This window comes from Armigeres subalbatus, chromosome 3 (assembly GCF_024139115.2).
Source record: "Armigeres subalbatus isolate Guangzhou_Male chromosome 3, GZ_Asu_2, whole genome shotgun sequence".
In the NCBI taxonomy this organism is placed as follows: Eukaryota; Metazoa; Arthropoda; class Insecta; order Diptera; family Culicidae; genus Armigeres; species Armigeres subalbatus.
In genome coordinates this window covers 60,117,293-60,141,008 of record NC_085141.1, presented here as the reverse complement: position 1 = coordinate 60,141,008, position 23,716 = coordinate 60,117,293, and the positions used below count along the sequence as shown (strand labels likewise).

Below are 23,716 nucleotides of genomic sequence, written 5' to 3'. Positions count from 1 at the left end.
CCAAGAAATCTTAACCCCAAATCATGTTTTGATCGGGACTACCAGCAACGTACAATCACCAGGAGTTTTAGATCAGTATGACCTCAACTGGGGAAAGCAATGGCGTAGAGCGCAAGTTCTTATAGAACTCTTTTGGAAGAGGAATATTGGAATATTGGCTTAAGGAATATTTGTCAAGCTTAATACCAAAGCAAAAATGGACGGATAAAAGTCCTGAATTGGGCATGGGTGATATCGTATACGTAGTCGACATGCTGAATGAACGAGAAAACTGACCTATGGGAATTATTCAGCGGTGTTATCCTGGACAAGACGGTGTAGTGAGAGTGGTGGATGTAAAGACATCTTCGGGAGTCTATCGACGACCAACTGTTAAGCTGAGGAAAATTATGATGGAAGGCAATTACTGTGATGACAAACCAGTGTCACACCGGAGGGGACTAAGTATGGAGACTGTGAACGGTGACTACCAGCACAACTAACGACGACCTCTTGATCGAGAACATTGGTCTGACATCAGCGATGATATGAAGAGAGAAAGAGAGAGTTGGTGCATTTTATGTTTCATTCGAAAAAGAGTACGCTACGCGATTGTACACGCGGGTTTTTTCACTAAGAAATGAATTTGAATTCGGTTATAATTTCAAGTGCAAAAAACACTTTTATCCGATACAATGGGTTTTAGTACCGGGAGTACCGGTACCGGAATTCCCGGGAGTATCGACCAATTTTCGGTACCGAAATACCGGTACTGGCTTAATGAAAGTACCGGTATTTTTGGTACTAATGAAAAAGTTTTGGTCCGAGTGGAAACTAAAACTTCCGGTGGTTAAAACCACCTGATTCGAATGCAGCAGCTAGTGAGAATGATTTTTTTTACTAAAATTTCAAACACCTGACCAACTGTGCAACCTTGGCAACTCAGTTCGATTTTGAATGACAAGATTGACAAGCAGCTGTGTCTCGCTCAGTTCATTCATATTCATACGTATAACACCAATACCACTACAAATCATCTTTGCATGAATGCAGTCGTGACGTACTTCTGTCGGAGAATTGAAACTGTCATTGTCCAGTATTGTTTACGGTGGTGAATGGAGTGATCAGTACCATTGAAGATGGAATTTGAAGCAATTAGCAAGGAAGGAGTGCCGGAAACTTCCGTTTGGAGATATTTTCTTCGTGGAATTCAAAACCGTGGTGTTGCAAAATGTGCTAAGTGTTCCAAAGTGATCAAATGCAAAGGTTTGAGTACCTCCGGATTGAAAAAAAAAAAAAACAGCTCAAAAGAGTAACGTCCGGCGTCCGATGATGTACCTCAAGACAATCAAACCGCAACGACATCGTCACATCCCAAAAAGATTGTCACACTTCATCAGTATTTTTCCAAATCGTCCCCGCTTGAGGCCGCTTTGGCAAGATGGCTGCAGAGGACAACATCAGAGGATTATATGCCCGAGGGTTTCGAGATCCAAATCACCGGAAGGTATAAGGCCGAAGGTCAAAGCGCACTAAAATTTTGTTGTTGAGGTACCGAAAGGATATTGGTGAAATAAGGAAGCAAGGCCGTAATATTAATATCACTTTCGATGAGTGGACTTCAACTCGGAACCGCAGATACATAAACGTAAATGCTCATGACGGTCATCACACCTCAGAAAGGGCGCTCTCTGTTTCTGGAAGCTTCGCTTCTAAAATACGATCCCGTATTTCTGACGAAACATAAGATATGCTATGCGTTTTGAAAGCATATTTCAGGGATAAGGACAAGCCCCAAGACTAGTGTTGAATACATACAAAGCAATGAATAAAGTTTTAATCGTTACCATCAAATCCTGACTTTTTATTGATTTTGATTATTTAAAAAAAAATCGTCCAGTACGGGTATTTTCCCGGTACTCCCGGTACTGAGGGGTTCAGTACCGTAGTACCGGAACTCACCTAAAAGGGTCGGTACTAAAAACCCTCAAGTGATGTTATTCTCATACAATAGTCTTGGCTTGTTCCACCTACAAATTTGTGCGAAATGCTCTATGCTAATGCTAATGTTTTGTCTTTTAGGAAAAATACATCAAGGTTTTTTTTTTTTGAATTGCTGGAAAACATTTTAAATTTTTTCTACAATACCATTCTATAAATTGAATTCAAAAACTAATCGGCTCAGATCAAATGGCAATCTGGAACAATGCACGAATCAAAAGAACACGGATTTCAATTTGTCATCAGCCAGAGTATTCTGCTTCAAAACAACATAGATTACAAATGGAGGGGCCCTCCTTAGCCGTGCGGTAAGACGCGCGGCTACAAAGCAAGACCATGCTGAGGGTGGCTGGGTTCGATTCCCGGTGCCGGTCTAGGTAATTTTCGGATTGGAAATTGTCTCGACTTCCCTGGGCATAAAAGTATCATCGTTGTTAGCCTCATGATATACGAATGCAAAAATGGTAACCTGGCTTAGAAACCTCGCAGTTAATAACTGTGGAAGTGCTTAATGAACACTAAGCTGCGAGGCGGCTATATCCCAGTGTGGGGATGTAATGCCAATAAGAAGAAGAAGAAGATTACAAATGGACTCAAATGAGTAACCAAAGATGTCATCATATACGAATGAAGCTCGATAAATATTTTTAACTCCTTTATTCAAATAATCTCCCAGCTCTTTGTTAAACGCTCTAAATTTTACTCGACGATACTATCTATAATACATTCAAATTCGTTGTCATTTCCATCGTAAAACTATTTGCTTCATGTTTTGCACATCTGCATCTCCGTTTAAATAATAAATACCCACATGTCAGACAAACACTCTGCACACTCATTTCCTTTTACAGGCATCGCATTCAAACGGCTCATGTCGTTCCTATTCCGATCATCCCGAGCACCAGTTACATCTCCTGGTTGCCTCGAGCTTCATACGTGCCCCACTTTGAATGAAATAATTAAAATACTTAATTATAACCCACAATACGCTCCACAGCACTAATTGGTATCCCTCAGCTCGAGCTTGGTAACTTTGCACACCCTTATAGCGTGGCATTGGTTTTTTTTTGTTCCCTTGCCGAACGTGTCACCACCGAGCGGAGTGGTACGATAGGACAATCTCAACATCTTAATTCATCATTACCATAGACAGTCCTCCGGCACGTGGTTTGTTCATGCTGCAGATTCGCTACCATCCCTTCCCCCACTCGGTCTGTCCAAGGTATCTTACGGTAACTTCATTTGGCCACCGAAGCCGGTAGATGGTGGCGAGATAAAAGCGCGGTTAATTGATAATTTGTGCCGCTCGTTGCAATCGACTAGTGACAACTTGTATCACCTGGTCCACGACAACGGCGGCGAAGCGCACGCTCTTGCTTTCAAACACTCAATCGTTCAATCGGCCGCACATCGAACAGGGAGGACGTAATAAATTAAACTTGGCCAGTGCCACTTGCTTCACAGAAAATGCTCCTTCTGCACTACTCTAGAGAAATTAATAAACAACAAACCATCCTCATAGATCACTCAACCCAACCACACAGTCAACCTTTGACTTTTGGAAGGGGGTTTTATCGTTTGTGAACAGACTCGCTTGGATGATCGGCCAATGTCTTTTGACCTTCGGGGCTTTTGAGGAACACGGATACCTCGCTGTGGTCAATGTTCGGATCATAGGACGTTTCTTGCTGGAAATTCGACTGCGGCTGTTCGATAGCCGACAGAATGGACTGGAGCAATCCTTCGGTGAGAATTTGTTCGTGAGGGGCACCACCTGATCCACCATGGCCCGAAGAAACGGGATCGGCCGATTGGAACTGCAGTTGATAGGATCCCAGCTGTCCTTGCACGGGAATGGTCAGGCTGTGCGATTTCTGAGCGGATACCAACTCGAGGCCGCCGAGCCCTCCACTGAGACCGGGTAGGCTGGACGCGGCAATTGGCTCACTGCCGGACAATTGGTGGGCTGTGCGGAATTCTCCAACGGATCCCGAGGCAGGTGGACCATAACTGGAGTCGATGCTGTTGGTCTCCTCACTGGCGTAGGCTTGAGCTCCAGATGCTCCGAAGTATGACGATTGCTGATCGTGTCCCGATAGTTCCGGACCGTGTCCACAGTCGCTGCCAGAAATTGGAAGGACGTTTAAGTCAGGAATGCGGGGTTGCTGCACTTGTGCGAGCGCTTCCGGGAATTGATGCTGGGTAAGGAATGGCTTTGGTGGATGGTCTGACGGGAGCGAGTGCAACTCGAGACTTGCGGCGGGAGCACTTGGGATATCACTGGTCGGAGGGGGGAGGTAAACATCTCCGGAGTAGTGAGGCTTGGTTCCGAAGTTGTCCAACTGCTCAACGGTGTGTCCGATGGATTCGATCAGACCGGATGGGACGGGTGGGCGGTGAGCAATGGGCTGCCGGGGCGCAGAAACTGGTCCAGACCATGGTCTTAAATTGCCGCTAATCGATCCGTAGGAGATGGCAAGACCGTTTTGGAATGAACCCGGTCGGTGAGGAGCTCCGTAAAACTGGGTCGGTGGGAATTGCAGCTTTGGCGGTGATGGCAGTGGTGGTGGTGGAGGTGGAGGCAGTGGCTTGACGAAAGATGGCTTGTAGGTACCTGGGGCGTACGAATCGAGCGGTGGGGCTCCATAAGAGTCAGAAATGAAGTTCGATTGAATCTGTGGGATATAAAGTTTGATATATTCAATGTATTCAAGATGTTTTTTTTTTAAAGTACCTCAAGACTGTTTCCCTTCTGCAATTCTAGTCCGCCGTGCAGGTCATTGTTGAACGCCGGGCCGTGTTCCAATCGGGGTAACTGAAGACCGAGATCACCACCGGAAATTTGCTGATGACCGGCACCGAGGAAGTCCCCGCTAGGAGGTGGTCCATAAGAGGATTCCGGAGCATGGATTTCTACTTGGGCTGGTGGTGGGCCTTGGACGACTGGACCAGCGATTGGCTTCCATCCATCGCATTTGATTTCTGGGGGAGTGGGAGGAACGTGCGCAGAAGAATGGTGACCAAAGGACTGCTGTGCGGTGAAGATTGGTTTTGGTGGACCATAGACAGGCTTTGGTGGGGCGTAGATGGGTTTCGGGGGTCCATAGACTGGTTTAGGGGCAGGCGGGTTGAACGTTGGAACTCCGTAAGATGGTTTCTGAGAAAGACAAGGAAAATTATTGATCATAATTGTTCGACTGATATTAGACCTAATTTCATCGAAAATTCAGTTGAGACTAACTGAGGTAAACCTTTTTAAGAATGTTTAAACCAAAATGGTTGAATATCATACCGGTGGTCCGTAAATTGGCTTGGGAGGGGGTCCATAATGTTGCTGAGGCTGTTGGTGATGGTGACGATGTTCCTCTTCGCCTCCGAATCCAAACGTCGAGAAGAGGGATTCAAAGAAGGAAGATTGCTTTTTCGGTGGTGCATGTGATATATGGTGGGCATGTTGTGGTGGCGGAGGTGGGCCATAGATGGGCTTCGGTGGGAAGTACAAGGGTTTCGGTGGCGGAGCTGGTGGCCCGTATTCAATGTTGATGTTGGGTGGTCCGAAGCTTTGCACTGGCACCCCGTACTCCTTGTGCGGTATGATCGGGGGAGGTATGTCCGGTGGTGGGGCTGGATATTGCGCTACTGCTGGTGCTCCATAGACGGGAGTGGGTAGATCCAGTGACGACCCACCGGAAGACGAGGGTGGGAGTCCATATGAATCGGCGATCGGTGCCTCACGACGTTGGGCTTCGATATTGACGACTGCTTGAGTCGCCGTCGTGAGCACCAATGCACAAATCAGCAATGCTGACGGTCGCAGCTGTTTGGATGAAACGGGGAGCGGAAGAAGAGAAAAAATGGATGATTAGCCTTGGCTGTTGGGTTTGTTTGTGGGCATGTGCTCGATGTGTGGTACATATAGGTCGGTAATGGGAATCAATAAAGGCCACACCTTTCCAATAGTTTGTTGCTCGAGATCGATTCGATTCATTTATCTGTAGGTTTTGCCTCAGTGTAATGTTGGACGAACGCGTTTGGTACGAATGAAGAGTACAGATAAATAATGTTGGCAATCATTACGGAACAAATCGTCCCGCTTAAGGAGGTTGGCATGTCATAGTTTTATTTACTTCCTGGGTGAAGGGGAAAGTAATAAACGGTTTCATGGTACGCGAGACACATTTGGGCTGTCTTTCATAAATCAATATTAATTCAATTTTTCAGAGGCTCTGAAAGGAAGAATTCATCTATCCACAATACCTATCCACAATCAGCAATTTATATTGAGACAACACTTAGTAACACATTGAAAAAGGCCTAATTAAAAAATCAATAATACTGTTGAATTTGAAACCCACATTTTATAATTACACATGATTTTGTTTTTACACGATTTTTTTTCGCTCGTATTTTTGATCGTGTGACTTCAATTTACCACCAAACTCTTCGCAACATGTTTCAAAAAATCCAGAATAAATCGAAGAAAAATCACATGATAATTAATATGCGTTAAACATTTAGGATAAGTGAAAAATTGAGAAAATGTAAATCGCGTAAAAACAAAATCCAGTGTAATATGATACTAATCGTTGTATTGAAATCTCAAATCAATTTTGTATTATTCCAACTTTTTATAGGAGGCCTGGAGACCCATAGTGTTATATATAAATTGACACAGCTCGACAAACTGAGATGTTGTCTGTCTGTGCGTGTGTATATGTGTATGTGTGCGCAAAAATACACACTCATTTTTAGGCACATATCCTTAAATGATTTGCTCGCAACATGTTGCATTCGACGGGGCTGGATCCCTTTATTTTCAATTAAAAATTGACCAGATCCTACTATGAGCGAAATGTTTCAAGCATGCGTAATGGAGATCCCTTTGACAGTCTTTGATTAATTTCTAATTAATTTGATCACAGTTTTGATACGATACGCAATCAAGCAAGGAATTGAAATGTTTGGATCGGATTTGGATTTGGATTGATTTGACTGACTTGGACTGGATTTGGACTGACTGGACTGACTTGACCGACTGACCTGGACTGACTTGGACTGACCTGGACTGATCTGGACTGACCTGGACTGGATCTTGGACTGACTCTGGACTGACCTGACTGACTGACTTGGACTGACCTGACTGGACTTGACTGACTGGACTGACCTGGACCTGGACTGATCTGGACTGACCTGGACTGACCTGACTGGACTGGACCGACCTGGACTGACCTGGACTGGATCTGGACTGACCTGGACTGGATCTGGACTGACCTGGACTGGACCTTGACTGACTGGATCGACCTGACTGACCTGGACTGGATCTGGACTGACCTGACTGACCTGGACTGGACTGACCGACCTGGACTGACCTGGACTGGATCTGACTGACCTGGACTGGATCTGGACTGGATCTGGACTGACCTGGACTGGATCTGGACCGATCTGGACTGATCTGGACTGACCTGGACTGACCTGACTGGATCTGGACTGACCTGGACCGACCTGGACTGACCTGGACTGGATCTGGACTGGACCTGGACTGGATCTGACTGGACTGGATCTGACCTGGACTGACTCTGGACTGACCTGGACTGGATCTGACTGGATCTGGACTGGATCTGGACTGACCTGGACTGACCTGGACTGACCTGGACTGACCTGACCGACCTGGACTGACCTGGACTGACCTGACTGACCTGGACTGGATGACTGACTGACTGACTGGACTGACCTGACTGGATCTGGACTGGACCTGGACTGACCTGGACTGACCTGGACTGACCTGGACTGATCTGGACTGGATCTGGACTGACCTGACTGATCTGACTGGATCTGGACTGACCGACCTGGACTGACTGATCTGGACCGATCTGACTGACCTGACTGACCTGGACTGGATCTGGACTGGATCTGGACTGGACCTGGACTGGATCTGGACTGACCTGACTGACCTGACTGACCTGGACTGGATCTGACTGACCTGACCGACCTGACTGACCTGACCGACCTGACTGACCTGACTGGACCTGGACTGACCTGACTGACCTGGACCGACTGACCGACTGACCGACTGACCGATCTGGACCGACCTGGACTGACCTGGACTGGATCTGGACTGACCTGACTGACCTGGACTGACCTGGACTGACCTGGACTGGATCTGGACTGACCTGGACTGGACCTGGACTGACCTGGACTGGATCTGGACTGACCTGACCGATCTGACCGACCTGACTGGATCTGGACTGACTGGATCTGGACTGACCTGACCGACTTGACTGGATCTGGACTGACTGACCGACCTGACCTGACCTGGACTGGACCTGGACTGACCTGGACTGACCTGACCGACCTGGACTGGATCTGACCGACCTGGACTGACCTGGACTGGATCTGGACTGGACTGGACTGACTGGACCGACTGGACTGGATCTGACTGGACTGACTGACTTGACTGACCTGACTGATCTGGACTGACTGACCTGACTGGATCTGGACTGGACCTGACCTGACTGGATCTGACTGACTGGATCTGACCTGGATCTGGACTGACTGACCTGACTGGATCTGGACCGATCTGGACTGACCTGGACTGACTTGGACTGACCTGACTGGATCTGGACTGGATCTGGACTGGACCTGACTGACCTGACTGACCTGACCTGGACTGACCTGGACTGACTGACTGGACTGACCTGGACTGACCTGGACTGACCTGACTGACCTGGACTGGATCTGGACTGACCTGACCGATCTGGACTGACCTGACTGACCTGACCGATCTGGACTGGATCTGGACTGACCTGACTGGATCTGGACTGACCTGACTGACCTGGACTGGATCTGACTGGACTGACTGACTGGATCTGGACTGACCTGGACTGACTGGACTGGATCTGGACTGGATCTGACTGGATCTGGACTGACCTGGACTGGACTGACTGACTGGACTGGACCTGACTGGATCTGGACCGATCTGACTGGATCTGACTGACTGGACCGACCTGGACCGACCTGGACCGACCTGGACCGACCTGACTGGATCTGACTGGACTGACCGATCTGGACTGATCTGACCGACCTGGACCGGACTGACTGACTGACTGGACTGGACTGACCTGGACTGGATCTGACTGGATCTGGACTGACCTGACTGATCTGACTGACTGGACTGACTGACTTGACCGACTGGACTGACTTCTGACTGACCTGGACTGACCTGGACTGGATCTGGACTGGACTGACCTGACTGACCTGGACTGACCTGACTGGATCTGACCGATCTGGACTGGATCTGGACTGACCTGGACTGACCTGGACTGGATCTGGACTGACCTGACTGACCTGGACTGACCTGGACCGACCTGGACTGACCTGACTGGACCTGACTGACCTGGACTGACCTGACCGATCTGGACTGACCTGACTGGACCTGACTGATCTGGACTGGATCTGACTGGATCTGACTGGATCTGGACTGGATCTGGACTGGATCTGGACTGATCTGGACTGACCTGGACTGACCTGGACTGGATCTGGACTGACCTGGACCGACCTGACTGACCTGGACTGGATCTGGACTGGACCTGGACTGACCTGGACTGACCTGGACTGACCTGGACTGATCTGGACTGATCTGGACTGATCTGGACTGACCTGGACTGGATCTGACTGGATCTGGACTGACCTGGACTGGATCTGGACTGGATCTGACTGACCTGGACTGATCTGGACTGACCTGGACTGACCTGGACTGATCTGGACTGGATCTGACTGACTTGGACTGACCTGGACTGATCTGGACCGACTGGACTGACTGGACTGACCTGACTGGATCTGGACTGGATCTGGACTGACCTGGACTGGACCTGGACTGGATCTGGACTGACCTGGACTGATCTGGACTGGATCTGGACTGGATCTGGACTGACCTGGACTGACCTGACTGGATCTGGACCGATCTGGACTGACCTGGACTGGATCTGGACTGATCTGGACTGACTGGACTGACTGGATCTGACTGACCTGACTGACTGGATCTGGACTGGATCTGGACTGACTGACCTGACTGACCTGGACTGGATCTGACCGATCTGACTGATCTGGACTGACCTGGACTGGACTGACCTGACTGGACTGACCTGGACTGATCTGACCGATCTGGACTGACCTGGACTGACCTGACTGGATCTGGACTGGACCTGACTGACCTGGACTGACTGACTGGACTGACCTGGACTGGATCTGGACTGGATCTGGACCGACCTGACTGGATCTGGACTGACCTGACTGGATCTGGACTGATCTGGACTGACCTGACTGACCTGGACTGGATCTGGACTGGATCTGGACTGACCTGGACCGACCTGACTGGATCTGGACTGACCTGGACTGACCTGGACTGGATCTGGACTGACCTGGACTGACTGGACTGGACTGACTGACTGACTGGACTGATCTGGACTGGATCTGGACTGACCTGGACTGACCTGACTGGATCTGGACTGACCTGGACTGGATCTGGACTGACTTGGACTGACTGGACTGATCTGGACTGACCTGACTGACCTGGACTGATCTGACTGGATCTGGACTGGATCCTGGACTGACCTGGACTGACCTGACTGATCTGGACTGACGGACTGACCTGGACTGACTTGACTGACCTGGACTGGATCTGGACTGACCTGGACTGGATCTGACCGATCTGACCGGATCTGGACTGACCTGGACTGACCTGACTGACCTGGACTGGACCTGGACTGGATCTGGACTGACCTGACTGGATCTGGACTGGATCTGGACCGGATCTGACTGACCTGGACTGATCTGGACTGACCTGGACTGACCTGGACTGGATCTGGACTGACCTGACCGACTGGATCTGGATCGACTGGACTGGACCTGACCGGACTGACTGGATCTGGACTTGACCTGACTGATCTGGACTGGATCTGACCGACTTGACTGACCTGACTGGATCTGGACTGACCTTGGACTGGATCCTGGACTGATCTGGACTGACTTGACCTGACTCGATCTGACTGACCTGGACTGACCTGGACTGACCTGACTGACTGATCTGGACTGGACCTGACTGATCTGGACTGACCTGACTGGATCTGGACTGACCTGGACTGATCTGACTGACCTGGACTGACTTGACTGACTGGACTGACCTGACTGGATCTGGACTGACCTGGACTGACCTGGACTGACCTGGACTGACCTGACTGGATCTGACTGGATCTGGACTGACCTGGACTGACCTGGACTGGATCTGGACTGACCTGACTGACCTGACTGGATCTGGACTGACTGATCGGACTGACCGACTGACTGGACTGACCTGGACTGGATCTGACCGACTGGACTGACGGATCTGGACTGACCTGGACTGACCTGACTGGATCTGGACTGACCTGGACTGGATCTGGACCGACCTGACTGGACCTGGACTGGATCTGGACTGACCTGACCGATCTGGACTGATCTGGACTGACCTGGACTGGATCTGACTGGATTTGACTGACTGGACTGACCTGACTGACTGACCGACTGGATCTGACCTGACTTGACTGACCTGGACCGACCTGGACTGACCTGGACTGACCTGACTGACCTGACTGACCTGGACTGGATCTGACTGGATCTGGACTGACCTGGACTGACCTGACTGACCTGGACTGACCTGGACTGGATCTGGACTGACTGGGACTGACTGATCGACCGACCTTGGACTGACCTGACCGACCTGGATCTGACTGGACCTGACCGGATCTGGACCGATCTGGACTGGACTGACTGACCTGGACTGATCTGGACTGACCTGGACTGACCTGGACTGGATCTGGACTGACCTGGACTGACCTGGACTGACTGGACTGACTGACTGGACTGACCTGGACTGGATCTGGACTGACCTGGACTGACCTGACTGGACCTGGACTGACCTGACTGGATCTGGACTGACCTGACTGACCTGGACTGGACTGACTGGACTGATCGACTGGATCTGACCGACCTGGACTGACCTGGACTGGATCTGACTGGACCTGACTGGATCTGGACTGACCTGGACTGACCTGACTGGATCTGGACTGATCTGACTGACCTGGACTGACCTGACTGGATCTGGACTGACCTGGACTGACTGACCTGGACTGGATCTGGACTGGATCTGGACTGACCTGGACCGACCTGGACTGACCTGGACTGGATCTGGACTGACCTGACTGGACCTGGACTGATCTGGACTGGATCTGGACCGATCTGACTGGATCTGGACTGACCTGGACTGACCTGGACTGACTGGACTGACCTGACCGACCTGGACTGGATCTGGACTGATCTGGACTGGACCTGGACTGGATCTGACTGACTGGACTGACCTGGACTGGATCTGACTGACCTGACTGGATCTGGACTGACCTGACTGGATCTGGACTGACCTGGACTGACTGGACTGGATCTGGACTGACCTGGACTGACCTGGACTGGATCTGGACTGACCTGGACTGGACCTGGACTGACCTGGACTGGATCTGGACTGATCTGGACTGACCTGGACTGGATCTGGACTGACCTGACTGGATCTGGACTGACCTGGACTGATCTGGACTGACCTGGACTGACCTGACTGGATCTGGACTGACCTGACTGACCTGGACTGGATCTGGACTGGATCTGGACCGATCTGGACTGGACCTGGACTGGATCTGGACTGACCTGGACTGACCTGGACTGGATCTGGACCGATCTGGACTGGATCTGGACTGACCTGGACTGACCTGGACTGGATCTGACTGGATCTGGACTGACCTGGACTGGATCTGGACTGACCTGGACTGACTGGACTGGATCTGGACTGGATCTGACTGACCTGGACTGGATCTGACTGGATCTGGACTGGATCTGGACTGACCTGGACTGACCTGGACCGATCTGGACTGGACCTGGACTGGATCTGGACTGGATCTGGACTGACCTGGACTGACCTGACTGACCTGGACTGGATCTGGACTGACCTGACTGACCTGGACTGGATCTGGACTGACCTGGACTGACCTGGACTGACCTGACTGGATCTGGACTGACCTGGACTGACCTGACTGGACCTGGACTGATCTGGACTGACCTGGACTGGATCTGGACTGGATCTGGACCGATCTGGACTGACCTGGACTGATCTGGACTGACCTGGACTGGATCTGGACTGACCTGGACTGACTGACCTGGACTGACTGACTGGATCTGGACTGACCTGACTGACCTGGACTGGATCTGGACTGACCTGGACTGGACTGACTGACCTGGACTGGATCTGGACTGACCTGGACTGACCTGGACTGGATCTGACTGGATCTGGACTGACCTGGACTGGATCTGGACTGACCTGACTGGATCTGGACTGACTCTGGACTGACCTGGACTGGATCTGGACTGATCTGGACTGACCTGGACTGGACCTGACCGACTTGGACTGACCTGGACTGACTGGACTGACCTGGACTGACCTGGACTGACCTGACCGACTGGATCTGACTGACCGACCTCTGGACTGACCTGGACTGGATCTGGACTGGACCTGGACTGACCTGGACTGACCTGGACTGGATCTGGACCGATCTGGACTGACCTGACTGACTGGATCTGGACTGGACCTGACTGACCTGGACTGGACCTGGACTGACTTGACTGGATCCTGGACTGACTGGACTGACCGACCTGACTGACCTGGACTGACCTGACTGGATCTGGACTGGATCTGGACTGGATCTGGACTGGATCTGGACTGACCTGGACTGACCTGACTGATCTGGACTGGATCTGGACTGACCTGGACTGGACCTGGACTGGATCTGGACTGACCTGGACTGGATCTGGACTGATCTGACTGGATCTGACTGGATCTGGACTGACCTGGACTGGATCTGGACTGGATCTGGACTGACCTGACTGACCTGACTGACCTGGACTGACCTGGACTGACCTGACCGACCTGACCGACCTGGACTGACCTGGACTGGATCTGGACTGACCTGACTGGACTGACTGGACTGACCTGGACTGGATCTGGACTGACCTGGACTGGACCGACTGACTGGATCTGGACTGACCTGGACTGACCTGGACTGGATCTGGACTGACCTGGACTGGATCTGGACTGACCTGGACTGACCTGGACTGACCTGGACTGACCTGACTGGACCTGGACTGACCTGGACTGACCTGACTGGATCTGGACTGGATCTGACTGACCTGGACTGACTGGACTGACCTGACTGGATCTGGACTGATCTGACTGACCTGGACTGACTGGACTGGATCTGGACTGACCTGACTGACCTGGACTGGACTGACTGGATCTGGACTGACCTGGACTGACCTGACCGACTGGACTGACCTGGACCGGACCTGGACTGGATCTGGACTGGATCTGGACTGGATCTGGACTGGACCTGGACTGGATCTGACTGGATCTGGACTGACCTGGACTGACCTGGACTGATCTGACTGGATCTGACTGACCTGGACTGGATCTGGACTGACCTGACTGACCTGGACTGGATCTGGACTGGATCTGACTGGACCTGGACTGACCTGGACTGACCTGGACTGATCTGGACTGACCTGGACTGGATCTGGACTGACCTGGACTGACCTGGACTGATCTGGACTGACCTGACTGGATCTGGACTGACCTGGACTGGATCTGGACTGGATCTGGACTGACCTGACTGACCTGGACTGGATCTGGACTGACCTGACTGGACTGACTGACTGGACTGGACTGGATCTGACTGACCTGACTGACCTGGACTGGACCTGGACTGACCTGACCGACCTGGACCGACTGGACTGGACTGACTGGATCTGGACTGGATCTGGACTGGATCTGACTGACCTGGACTGACCTGGACTGGATCTGGACTGACCTGGACTGGATCTGGACTGACCTGACTGGATCTGGACTGGATCTGGACTGACCTGACTGACCTGACTGACCTGGACTGACCTGGACCGATCTGACTCGACCTGGGACTGGACCTGGACTGACCTGACTGACCTGGACCTCTGGACTCGACCTGGACTGACCTGGACTGGATCTGGACTGGATCTGGACTGACCTGACTGACCTGGACTGGATCTGGACTGGATCTGGACTGACCTGGACTGATCTGACCGACTCTGGACTGACTGACCTGACTGATCTGGACTGACCTGGACTGACCTGGACTGACCTGGACTGGATCTGGACTGATCTGACTGACCTGGACTGACCTGGACTGGATCTGGACTGGATCTGACTGGATCTGGACTGACCTGACTGACCTGACTGGACCTGACTGACTGGACTGACCTGGACTGGATCTGGACTGACCTGGACTGGACCTGGACTGACCTGGACTGACCTGACTGGATCTGGACTGACCTGGACTGGATCTGGACTGGATCTGACTGACCTGGACTGACCTGACTGGATCTGGACTGACCTGGACTGGATCTGACTGACCTGGACTGGATCTGGACTGGATCTGGACTGACCTGACTGACCTGGACTGGATCTGACTGATCTGGACTGGACCTGGACTGGATCTGACTGGATCTGGACTGACCTGGACCGACCTGACTGGATCTGACTGACCTGGACTGACCTGGACTGACCTGACTGACCTGGACTGACCTGGACTGGATCTGGACTGACCTGGACTGGATCTGGACCGACCTGGACTGACCTGGACTGACCTGGACTGGATCTGGACTGGATCTGGACTGACCTGGACTGGATCTGGACTGACCTGACTGGACTGGACTGACCGACCTGGACTGACCTGACTGACTGACTGGACTGACCTGGACTGGATCTGACTGACCTGGACTGACCTGACTGACCTGGACTGACCTGACTGATCTGGACTGGATCTGGACTGACTGACTGACTGACCTGACTGGATCTGGACTGGATCTGGACTGGATCTGGACTGACCTGGACTGATCTGGACTGGATCTGGACTGACCTGACTGACCTGGACTGACCTGACTGACCTGGACTGGATCTGGACTGACCTGGACTGGATCTGGACTGACTCTGGACTGGATCTGACTGACTGGACTGGATCTGGACTGACCTGGACTGACCTGGACTGACCTGGACTGACCTGACTGGATCTGGACTGATCTGACTGGACTGACCTGACCGACCTGGACTGGATCTGACCGACTGGACTGACCTGGACTGGATCTGACTGACCTGGACTGGACCTGGACTGACCTGGACTGACCTGGACTGGATCTGGACTGACCTGACCGACCTGGACTGGATCTGGACTGACCTGGACTGGATCTGGACTGGATCTGGACTGACTGGACTGACCTGACTGACTGACCTGACTGACCTGGACTGACTGACTGACTGGATCTGACTCGACCTTGACTGATCTGACTGACTGGACTGACCTGGACTGGATCTGGACTGACCTGACTGGACCTGGACTGACCTGGACTGACCTGGACTGGACCTGGACTGGATCTGGACTGACCTGGACTGGATCTGGACTGGATCTGGACTGACCTGGACTGGATCTGACTGACCTGGACTGATCTGGACTGACCTGGACTGACCTGACTGGATCTGACTGGACCTGGACTGACCTGGACTGGATCTGGACTGACCTGACTGACCTGGACTGACCTGGACTGGATCTGACTGACCTGACTGGATCTGGACTGACCTGGACTGACCTGGACTGGACCTGGACTGACCTGACTGACTGGATCTGGACTGGATCTGGACTGACCTGGACTGACCTGACTGATCTGGACTGACCTGACCGATCTGGACTGGACTGGACTGACCTGGACTGGATCTGGACTGACCTGGACTGACCTGGACTGGACTGACTGACCTGACTGGATCTGGACTGGATCTGGACTGACCTGGACTGACCTGACTGATCTGGACTGACCTGGACTGGATCTGGACTGACCTGGACTGACCTGGACTGACCTGGACTGGATCTGGACTGACTCTGACTGACCTGACTGACCTGGACTGACTGACCGATCTGGACTGACCTGGACTGACCTGACTTGGACTGGACTGACTGGACTGACCTGGACTGACTGATCTGGACTGGATCTGGACTGACCTGGACTGACCTGACTGGATCTGGACTGACCTGACTGGATCTGGACTGACTGGACTGGACCTGGACTGACCTGGACTGACCTGACCGATCTGACTGATCTGGACTGACCTGACTGACCTGGACTGACCTGGACTGGATCTGGACTGGATCTGGACTGACTGGACTGACCTGACCTGGACTGACCTGGACTGGATCTGGACTGGACCTGGACTGGATCTGACTGACCTGGACTGATCTGGACTGACCTGGACTGACCTGGACTGGACCTGGACTGACCTGACTGACCTGACTGGATCTGGACTGGATCTGACTGGATCTGGACTGACCTGGACTGGATCTGGACTGATCTGGACTGACCTGACTGGATCTGACTGATCTGACTGGATCTGACTGACCTGACTGGATCTGGACTGACCTGGACTGACCTGACTGGACTGACCTGGACTGATCTGGACTGGATCTGGACTGACCTGGACTGATCTGGACTGATCTGGACTGACCTGGACTGACTTGACTGACCTGGACTGATCTGGACTGACCTGGACTGGACCTGGACTGACTTGACCGACCTGACTTGACCTGGACTGACTTGGACTGACCTGGACTGACCTGGACTGGATCTGGACTGGATCTGGACTGACCTGGACTGACCTGGACTGGATCTGACTGACCTTGACTGGACTGGACTGACCTGACTGACCTGACTGACCTGGACCGGATCTGGACTGACTCTGGACCGACTTGGACTGACCTGGACTGGACCTGGACTGGATCTGGACTGACCTGGACTGGATCTGGACTGACCTGGACTGGACCTGACTGATCTGGACTGACCTGACTGACCTGGACTGACCTGGACTGGATCTGGACTGACCTGGACTGACTGGACTGGATCTGACTGATCTGACTGGATCTGGACTGACCTGGACTGACCTGGACTGACCTGGACTGGATCTGACTGGATCTGACTGACCTGGACTGGATCTGGACTGACCTGGACTGGATCTGGACTGGACTGACTGGACTGGATCTGGACTGACCTGACTGGATCTGGACTGACCTGGACTGACTGACTGACTGGATCTGACTGGATCTGGACTGACCTGGACTGGATCTGGACTGACCTGGACTGACCTGGACTGATCTGGACTGGATCTGGACTGGATCTGGACTGACCTGGACTGGATCTGGACTGGATCTGGACTGACCTGACTGGATCTGACTGATCTGACTGACTGGACTGATCTGACCGACTGGACCGATCTGGACTGACCTGGACTGGATCTGACTGACCTGGACTGACCTGACTGGACCTGGACTGACCTGACTGACCTGGACTGACCTGGACTGACCTGACCGATCTGGACTGACCTGGACTGACTTGACCGACCTGGACTGGATCTGGACTGACCTGACTGGATCTGGACTGACCTGGACTGGATCTGGACCGACCTGGACTGACCTGGACTGGACCTGGACTGACTGGATCTGGACTGACTGACTGATCTGGACTGACCTGGACTGATCTGGACTGACCTGGACTGGACTCGACTGGACTGACTGACCTGGACCGATCTGGACTGGATCTGGACTGACCTGACTGGATCTGGACTGGACCTGGACTGGATCTGGACTGACCTGGACTGGATCTGGACTGGATCTGACTGACCTGGACTGACCTGGACTGATCTGGACTGACTGGATCTGACCTGACTGACTTGGACTGACCTGGACTGACCTGGACTGACCTGACTGGATCTGGACTGGACCTGACTGGACCTGATCGACTGGACTGACCTGACTGACCTGGACTTGACTGGATTGACTGGATTGGACTGGACTGACTCTGACTGACCTGACCTTGGACTGGACCTGACTGGACTGACCTGGACCGACCTGACTGACTTGACCTGGACTGACCGATCTGGACTGACCTGGACTGGATCTGGACTGACCTGACTGGATCTGGACTGACCTGACTGGATCTGGACTGACCTGGACTGGATCTGGACTGACCTGGACTGGATCTGGACTGACCTGACTGGACCTGACTGACTGGACTGACCTGACCGACTGACCGACCTGGACTGACCTGGACTGACCTGGACTGACCTGGACTGACCTGGACTGACCTGACTGGACCTGACCTGACTGATCTGGACTGACCTGACTGACTGGACTGGATCTGGACTGACTGGACCGATCTGACTGGATCTGGACTGGACCTGGACTGGATCTGACTGGATCTGGACTGACCTGGACTGGATCTGGACTGATCTGGACTGACCTGGACTGACCTGGACTGGACCTGGACTGGACCTGACTGGATCTGGACTGACCTGGACTGGACCTGACTGACTTGGACTGACCTGGACTGGATCTGGACTGGATCTGGACTGACCTGGACTGGATCTGGACTGGATCTGGACTGACCTTGGACTGACTCTGACTGGATCTGGACTGACGACTGGATCTGGACTGACCTGGACTGGATCTGACTGGATCTGGACTGATCTGGACTGGATCTGGACTGGATCTGGACTGACCTGACTGACCTGGACTGACCTGGACTGGATCTGGACTGATCTGGACTGACCTGGACTGATCTGGACTGGATCTGGACTGGACCTGGACTGACCTGACTGGACCTGGACTGACCTGGACTGGATCTGACCTGACCTGGACTGGATCTGGACTGACCTGACCGATCTGGACTGACCTGGACTGACCTGGACTGGATCTGACTGACTGGATCTGACTGACCTGGACTGACCTGGACTGACCTGGACTGGATCTGGACTGACCTGGACTGACCTGACTGGACTGACCTGGACTGGATCTGGACTGGATCTGGACTGACCTGGACTGACCTGACTGACCTGGACTGATCTGGACTGACTGGACTGGATCTGGACTGGACCTGACTGATCTGGACTGACCTGGACTGGATCTGGACTGGATCTGGACTGACCTGGACTGGATCTGACTGGATCTGACTGGATCTGGACTGGATCTGACTGGACTGACTGGACTGACTGACTCTGGACTGACTTGGACTGACCTGACTGATCTGGACTGGATCTGACTGGATCTGGACTGGACCTGGACTGGATCTGACTGGATCTGACTGACCTGATCTGGACTGGACTCTGACTGACCTGGACCGACTGACCGACCTGACCGACCTGGACTGATCTGACTGACCTGGACTGGATCTGGACCGACCTGGACTGACCTGACTGATCTGACTGGATCTGACTGGATCTGATTGACCTGGACTGACCTGGACTGGATCCGATTGATCTGACTGACTGGACTGACCTGACTGGATCTGACCGGATTTGACCTGATTGGATTGGATTTGGACTGACCTGGACTGGATGATCTGGACTGGATTGATTTGACCGATTTGACTGATTTGGACTTGATTTGATTGACTTTGGATTGACTGGACTGGATTTGATCTGGATTTGATTGACTTTGATTGGACTGGATTGGATTTGGATTGGATTTGGATTGGATTTGGATTGGATTTGGATTGGATTTGGATTGGATTTGGATTGGATTTGGATTGGATTTGGATTAGGCACTAAATTTGCCAAAACCGGTGCACTTCCCCTATGTTTATTTTGTTTAATTGTTAAATTTTATTTTTCTTGCTCAATTTCTTATCATTTCGATTTTACCCACACACTATGACCATTTCACCCGCACACTTTTGAATCGGGATTTTTTCAGTCTGTTTTCAATGTTCATAAAAATCACAGAAAATGATTATTTTCCACTGAACTGACTTCAAGCTACCGTACTACTGGAGTATAAGGTTAACCTAAGTGGTTTAGGTCCCCAATATTACAACATTTCCCATGCTCCCTGCCCCCTACACATTTTGGATTGATTTAGAACTTCCATCCCCAGTGCAATAATCCATCTCCAACGATGCAATTTGAAGCACACTGATTTATACAAAGTATGTATAATCGATACGCGCAAACCTATTAAAATGCTGTCAATGTATTAAAATTCGCCATCGTGCATCGTAAACGAGAGCGGGCAGCCAACGATGCGTGCGTACGAACCGGATGTGCGAGCAAGTGAACAATGAGCGAGCCACTTTGTAGCAACGCATCTGATCCATAATCCGTCGACGGCTAATTAATTGACAGCCGAAATGAGATCATCCATCATCACTGTGTTGTCAACAACCGGCGACCAACGTCGACGAATCGAGTCGAGCCATTTTTCTCGCTTGGGGTTGATCGGCAGAGCTCGCTGCAGTAAGGCAAAGTAATGCCATCGCCGGTCCGGTAGCCACGACGAAAGCTCCTCTGTGTGCAATGGATCGAGCGCTAAAATCTGTTTAATATTCAACGGGATCGGTGTCATTTGCATAAAACGATAATACATCAGCAAAGGGGGGGTCTTCCCATGGGTAAGTTCCCAGCGGAGGCTTTCTGCAAAGTGCTCAGCTCATCATCATCGTCGGCGTCCTCGTCGAATCAGGCCTTGCTAAAGTGCGTTTTTTGGCCTGCAGACCGTCGTCCATCCATTGCATTGTTGGCCGTTTGTGAATTCACCGAGACTTGATTGGCGACCGAGCGCCATATAGCGTTTTGGAAGGGGCTCCGCAGCCCCATCGACGCGTCGTTTTCTGCTGAACCACGCCGCGGGAGCTGATTGAATTTGATGGGGAATTTGCCGATGAATGCAAAAAGGCAAACAAAAACAAATTAATTAAAATGCGAACGAGAGCGACAACAATGTCGGGCACATCAACGCACCCGGCCAGACAATGTTGTTGATGATGATGGCGAAGCTTTGGATTGTTTGCTTCGTGAGGGGTATGCGGTTCTTCAGGTGGTAATTACTATTTAACTTATAATTTATACTATTCAATGACAATAGTTAAACTTTCTAGTAATGTGATAAATTTGAAAATATTGACCTTCTTTGGTGTATTTGGAATCCTTTGAAATTATTTTCATCTGACGTTTCTTTTACCAGAATTGGGTAATTTCTTAAAATTTTTCCAGTGCGATTCAAAAGAGAAATTCAGAGAAATATCAGAAGGAAATTAAATTTAAAAAAATCTTGGTAAATTTGGAAGCTTTGGAAACTTTGCTTTGCTCAGACCTCAAATGAAAACTAATATCGCATACCATTTAGCTTGGACTAGGAGTAGTGAAATTTCAATTACTTCGTTCTTCAACTGATATACACATGCTCGTTGTTTAATTGCAAATTGGGAAAAATTAGTTTGTCAAAATCAAGCATTCAAGTTGGGCTTCTCACGTAGTTCAGAGGTTCTCAAACATCTAACGAGGCATCGAAAAGAGTGTTTCGGTGGCCAACGGTTTTCACATCTCCACGCTCGGAAAGTTAAACCCAAAACCAACCCACGGCCAACGTGAATTGACTTTTTAAATAAACAGCGGAAAATGGTTTCACGCTTGCGGTCTGCAGCAAACTCAACGATCAATAACATCCGGGTATAAAATTTCCCACCTCACATAAAAACCCAAACCTCGGAGGGTCATATGCACATCGAACATTATCAGCTGACTGAGCTAGGGTAAAGCTTCGTAGCCGTAGGGGAGAATGGTCTAAAAATTGACACTTCAAGTTGGCGTTAACCGGCATGTTCCTCCTTGTTCGATCATTTTCGAAGTAGAGTTGGCCACGAGCATGGATAAAAAAAACACGATGGATTGGGTACACTGAACTGAACCACCCGCCCCTAACGTACGAGTGAAAACTTTAAATATTGATTTTATGACATCGACAACACTCTGCCACCGCGCGCACACTTGCCATTATTTGTTGGCACCCATCGGTTGAGGGACCCTCCAGTTGAAAGTGAAAAAACATGCAAATAAAATTGCTTCAGTTACAGCCATTACCGTCACGGGATCGACCCAAGGCCGGCGTTGCTACGGTCGGTGGCAGTTCCACACAGTCATCGTGTTTAGCCCTGTTTCGAGAGCATTAATTCCATTTTTTGTCGGTTCTTTCTTCCTAGTATTGGGATATAATCGAACCCTATCACGGTGGAGGTGGGTGGGCCAAATATGATTGCAATCGGATCCGCCTTTCATGACCATATGGGCGTGATTTCAGCTTACCCGAAGGCATAATTTGAAATGGTTTTTTTTCACTCGTTTTTCTTTTTCTTTCTGTGGGACGACGCCTGGAGGGAAACCCATTTGCTACCGGATTCGAATTACATTGTCATGTTCGGTCCAAGGCGATTCGTTGTTGAGATGAAAGCCGAAGGTGGTTGGAGGATGTGCTGCTTGATTTTGATTTTAGTGATGAGATTTCTATGTTCTGCCTGCGAGGGGGATGTTCCTTCTGATGTTTGGTTTGGTCCCAAGAACACCCGTTGAAGGGTGAATTATCTTTGCATTAACGTTAAGTCAATATTACCAGTGAGCGAATTACTGCTCTGTAAGAACAATAATACTGATAACAAAGATAGTTTTGAAGCAAAACTTTGTCATTTGCCTAATTAAAATTAGTTGAAGCTAACTAAAATAAGTCATCATCATAAATTTCCGAAACAATCAGACAATTCTAGAAACTAA

At 51.0% G+C, this 23,716-nt stretch overlaps 1 protein-coding gene across 1 annotated transcript in view; it reads right to left on the bottom strand.

Annotated features, from left to right (window-relative positions):
- Positions 1-2,622: 2,622 nt before the first annotated feature.
- The window catches only part of LOC134226045 (uncharacterized), a 203,845-nt gene continuing 182,751 nt past the window's right edge, over positions 2,623-23,716 (bottom strand). The window contains exons 2-4 of the mRNA XM_062706560.1: positions 5,273-5,797; positions 4,715-5,137; positions 2,623-4,655 (exon numbers count right to left, since the gene is read on the bottom strand). Coding sequence (XP_062562544.1) covers positions 3,552-4,655; positions 4,715-5,137; positions 5,273-5,797 — 2,052 coding nt within the window. The 3' untranslated portion in view covers positions 2,623-3,551. The remainder of the gene's footprint in view (positions 4,656-4,714; positions 5,138-5,272; positions 5,798-23,716) is intronic.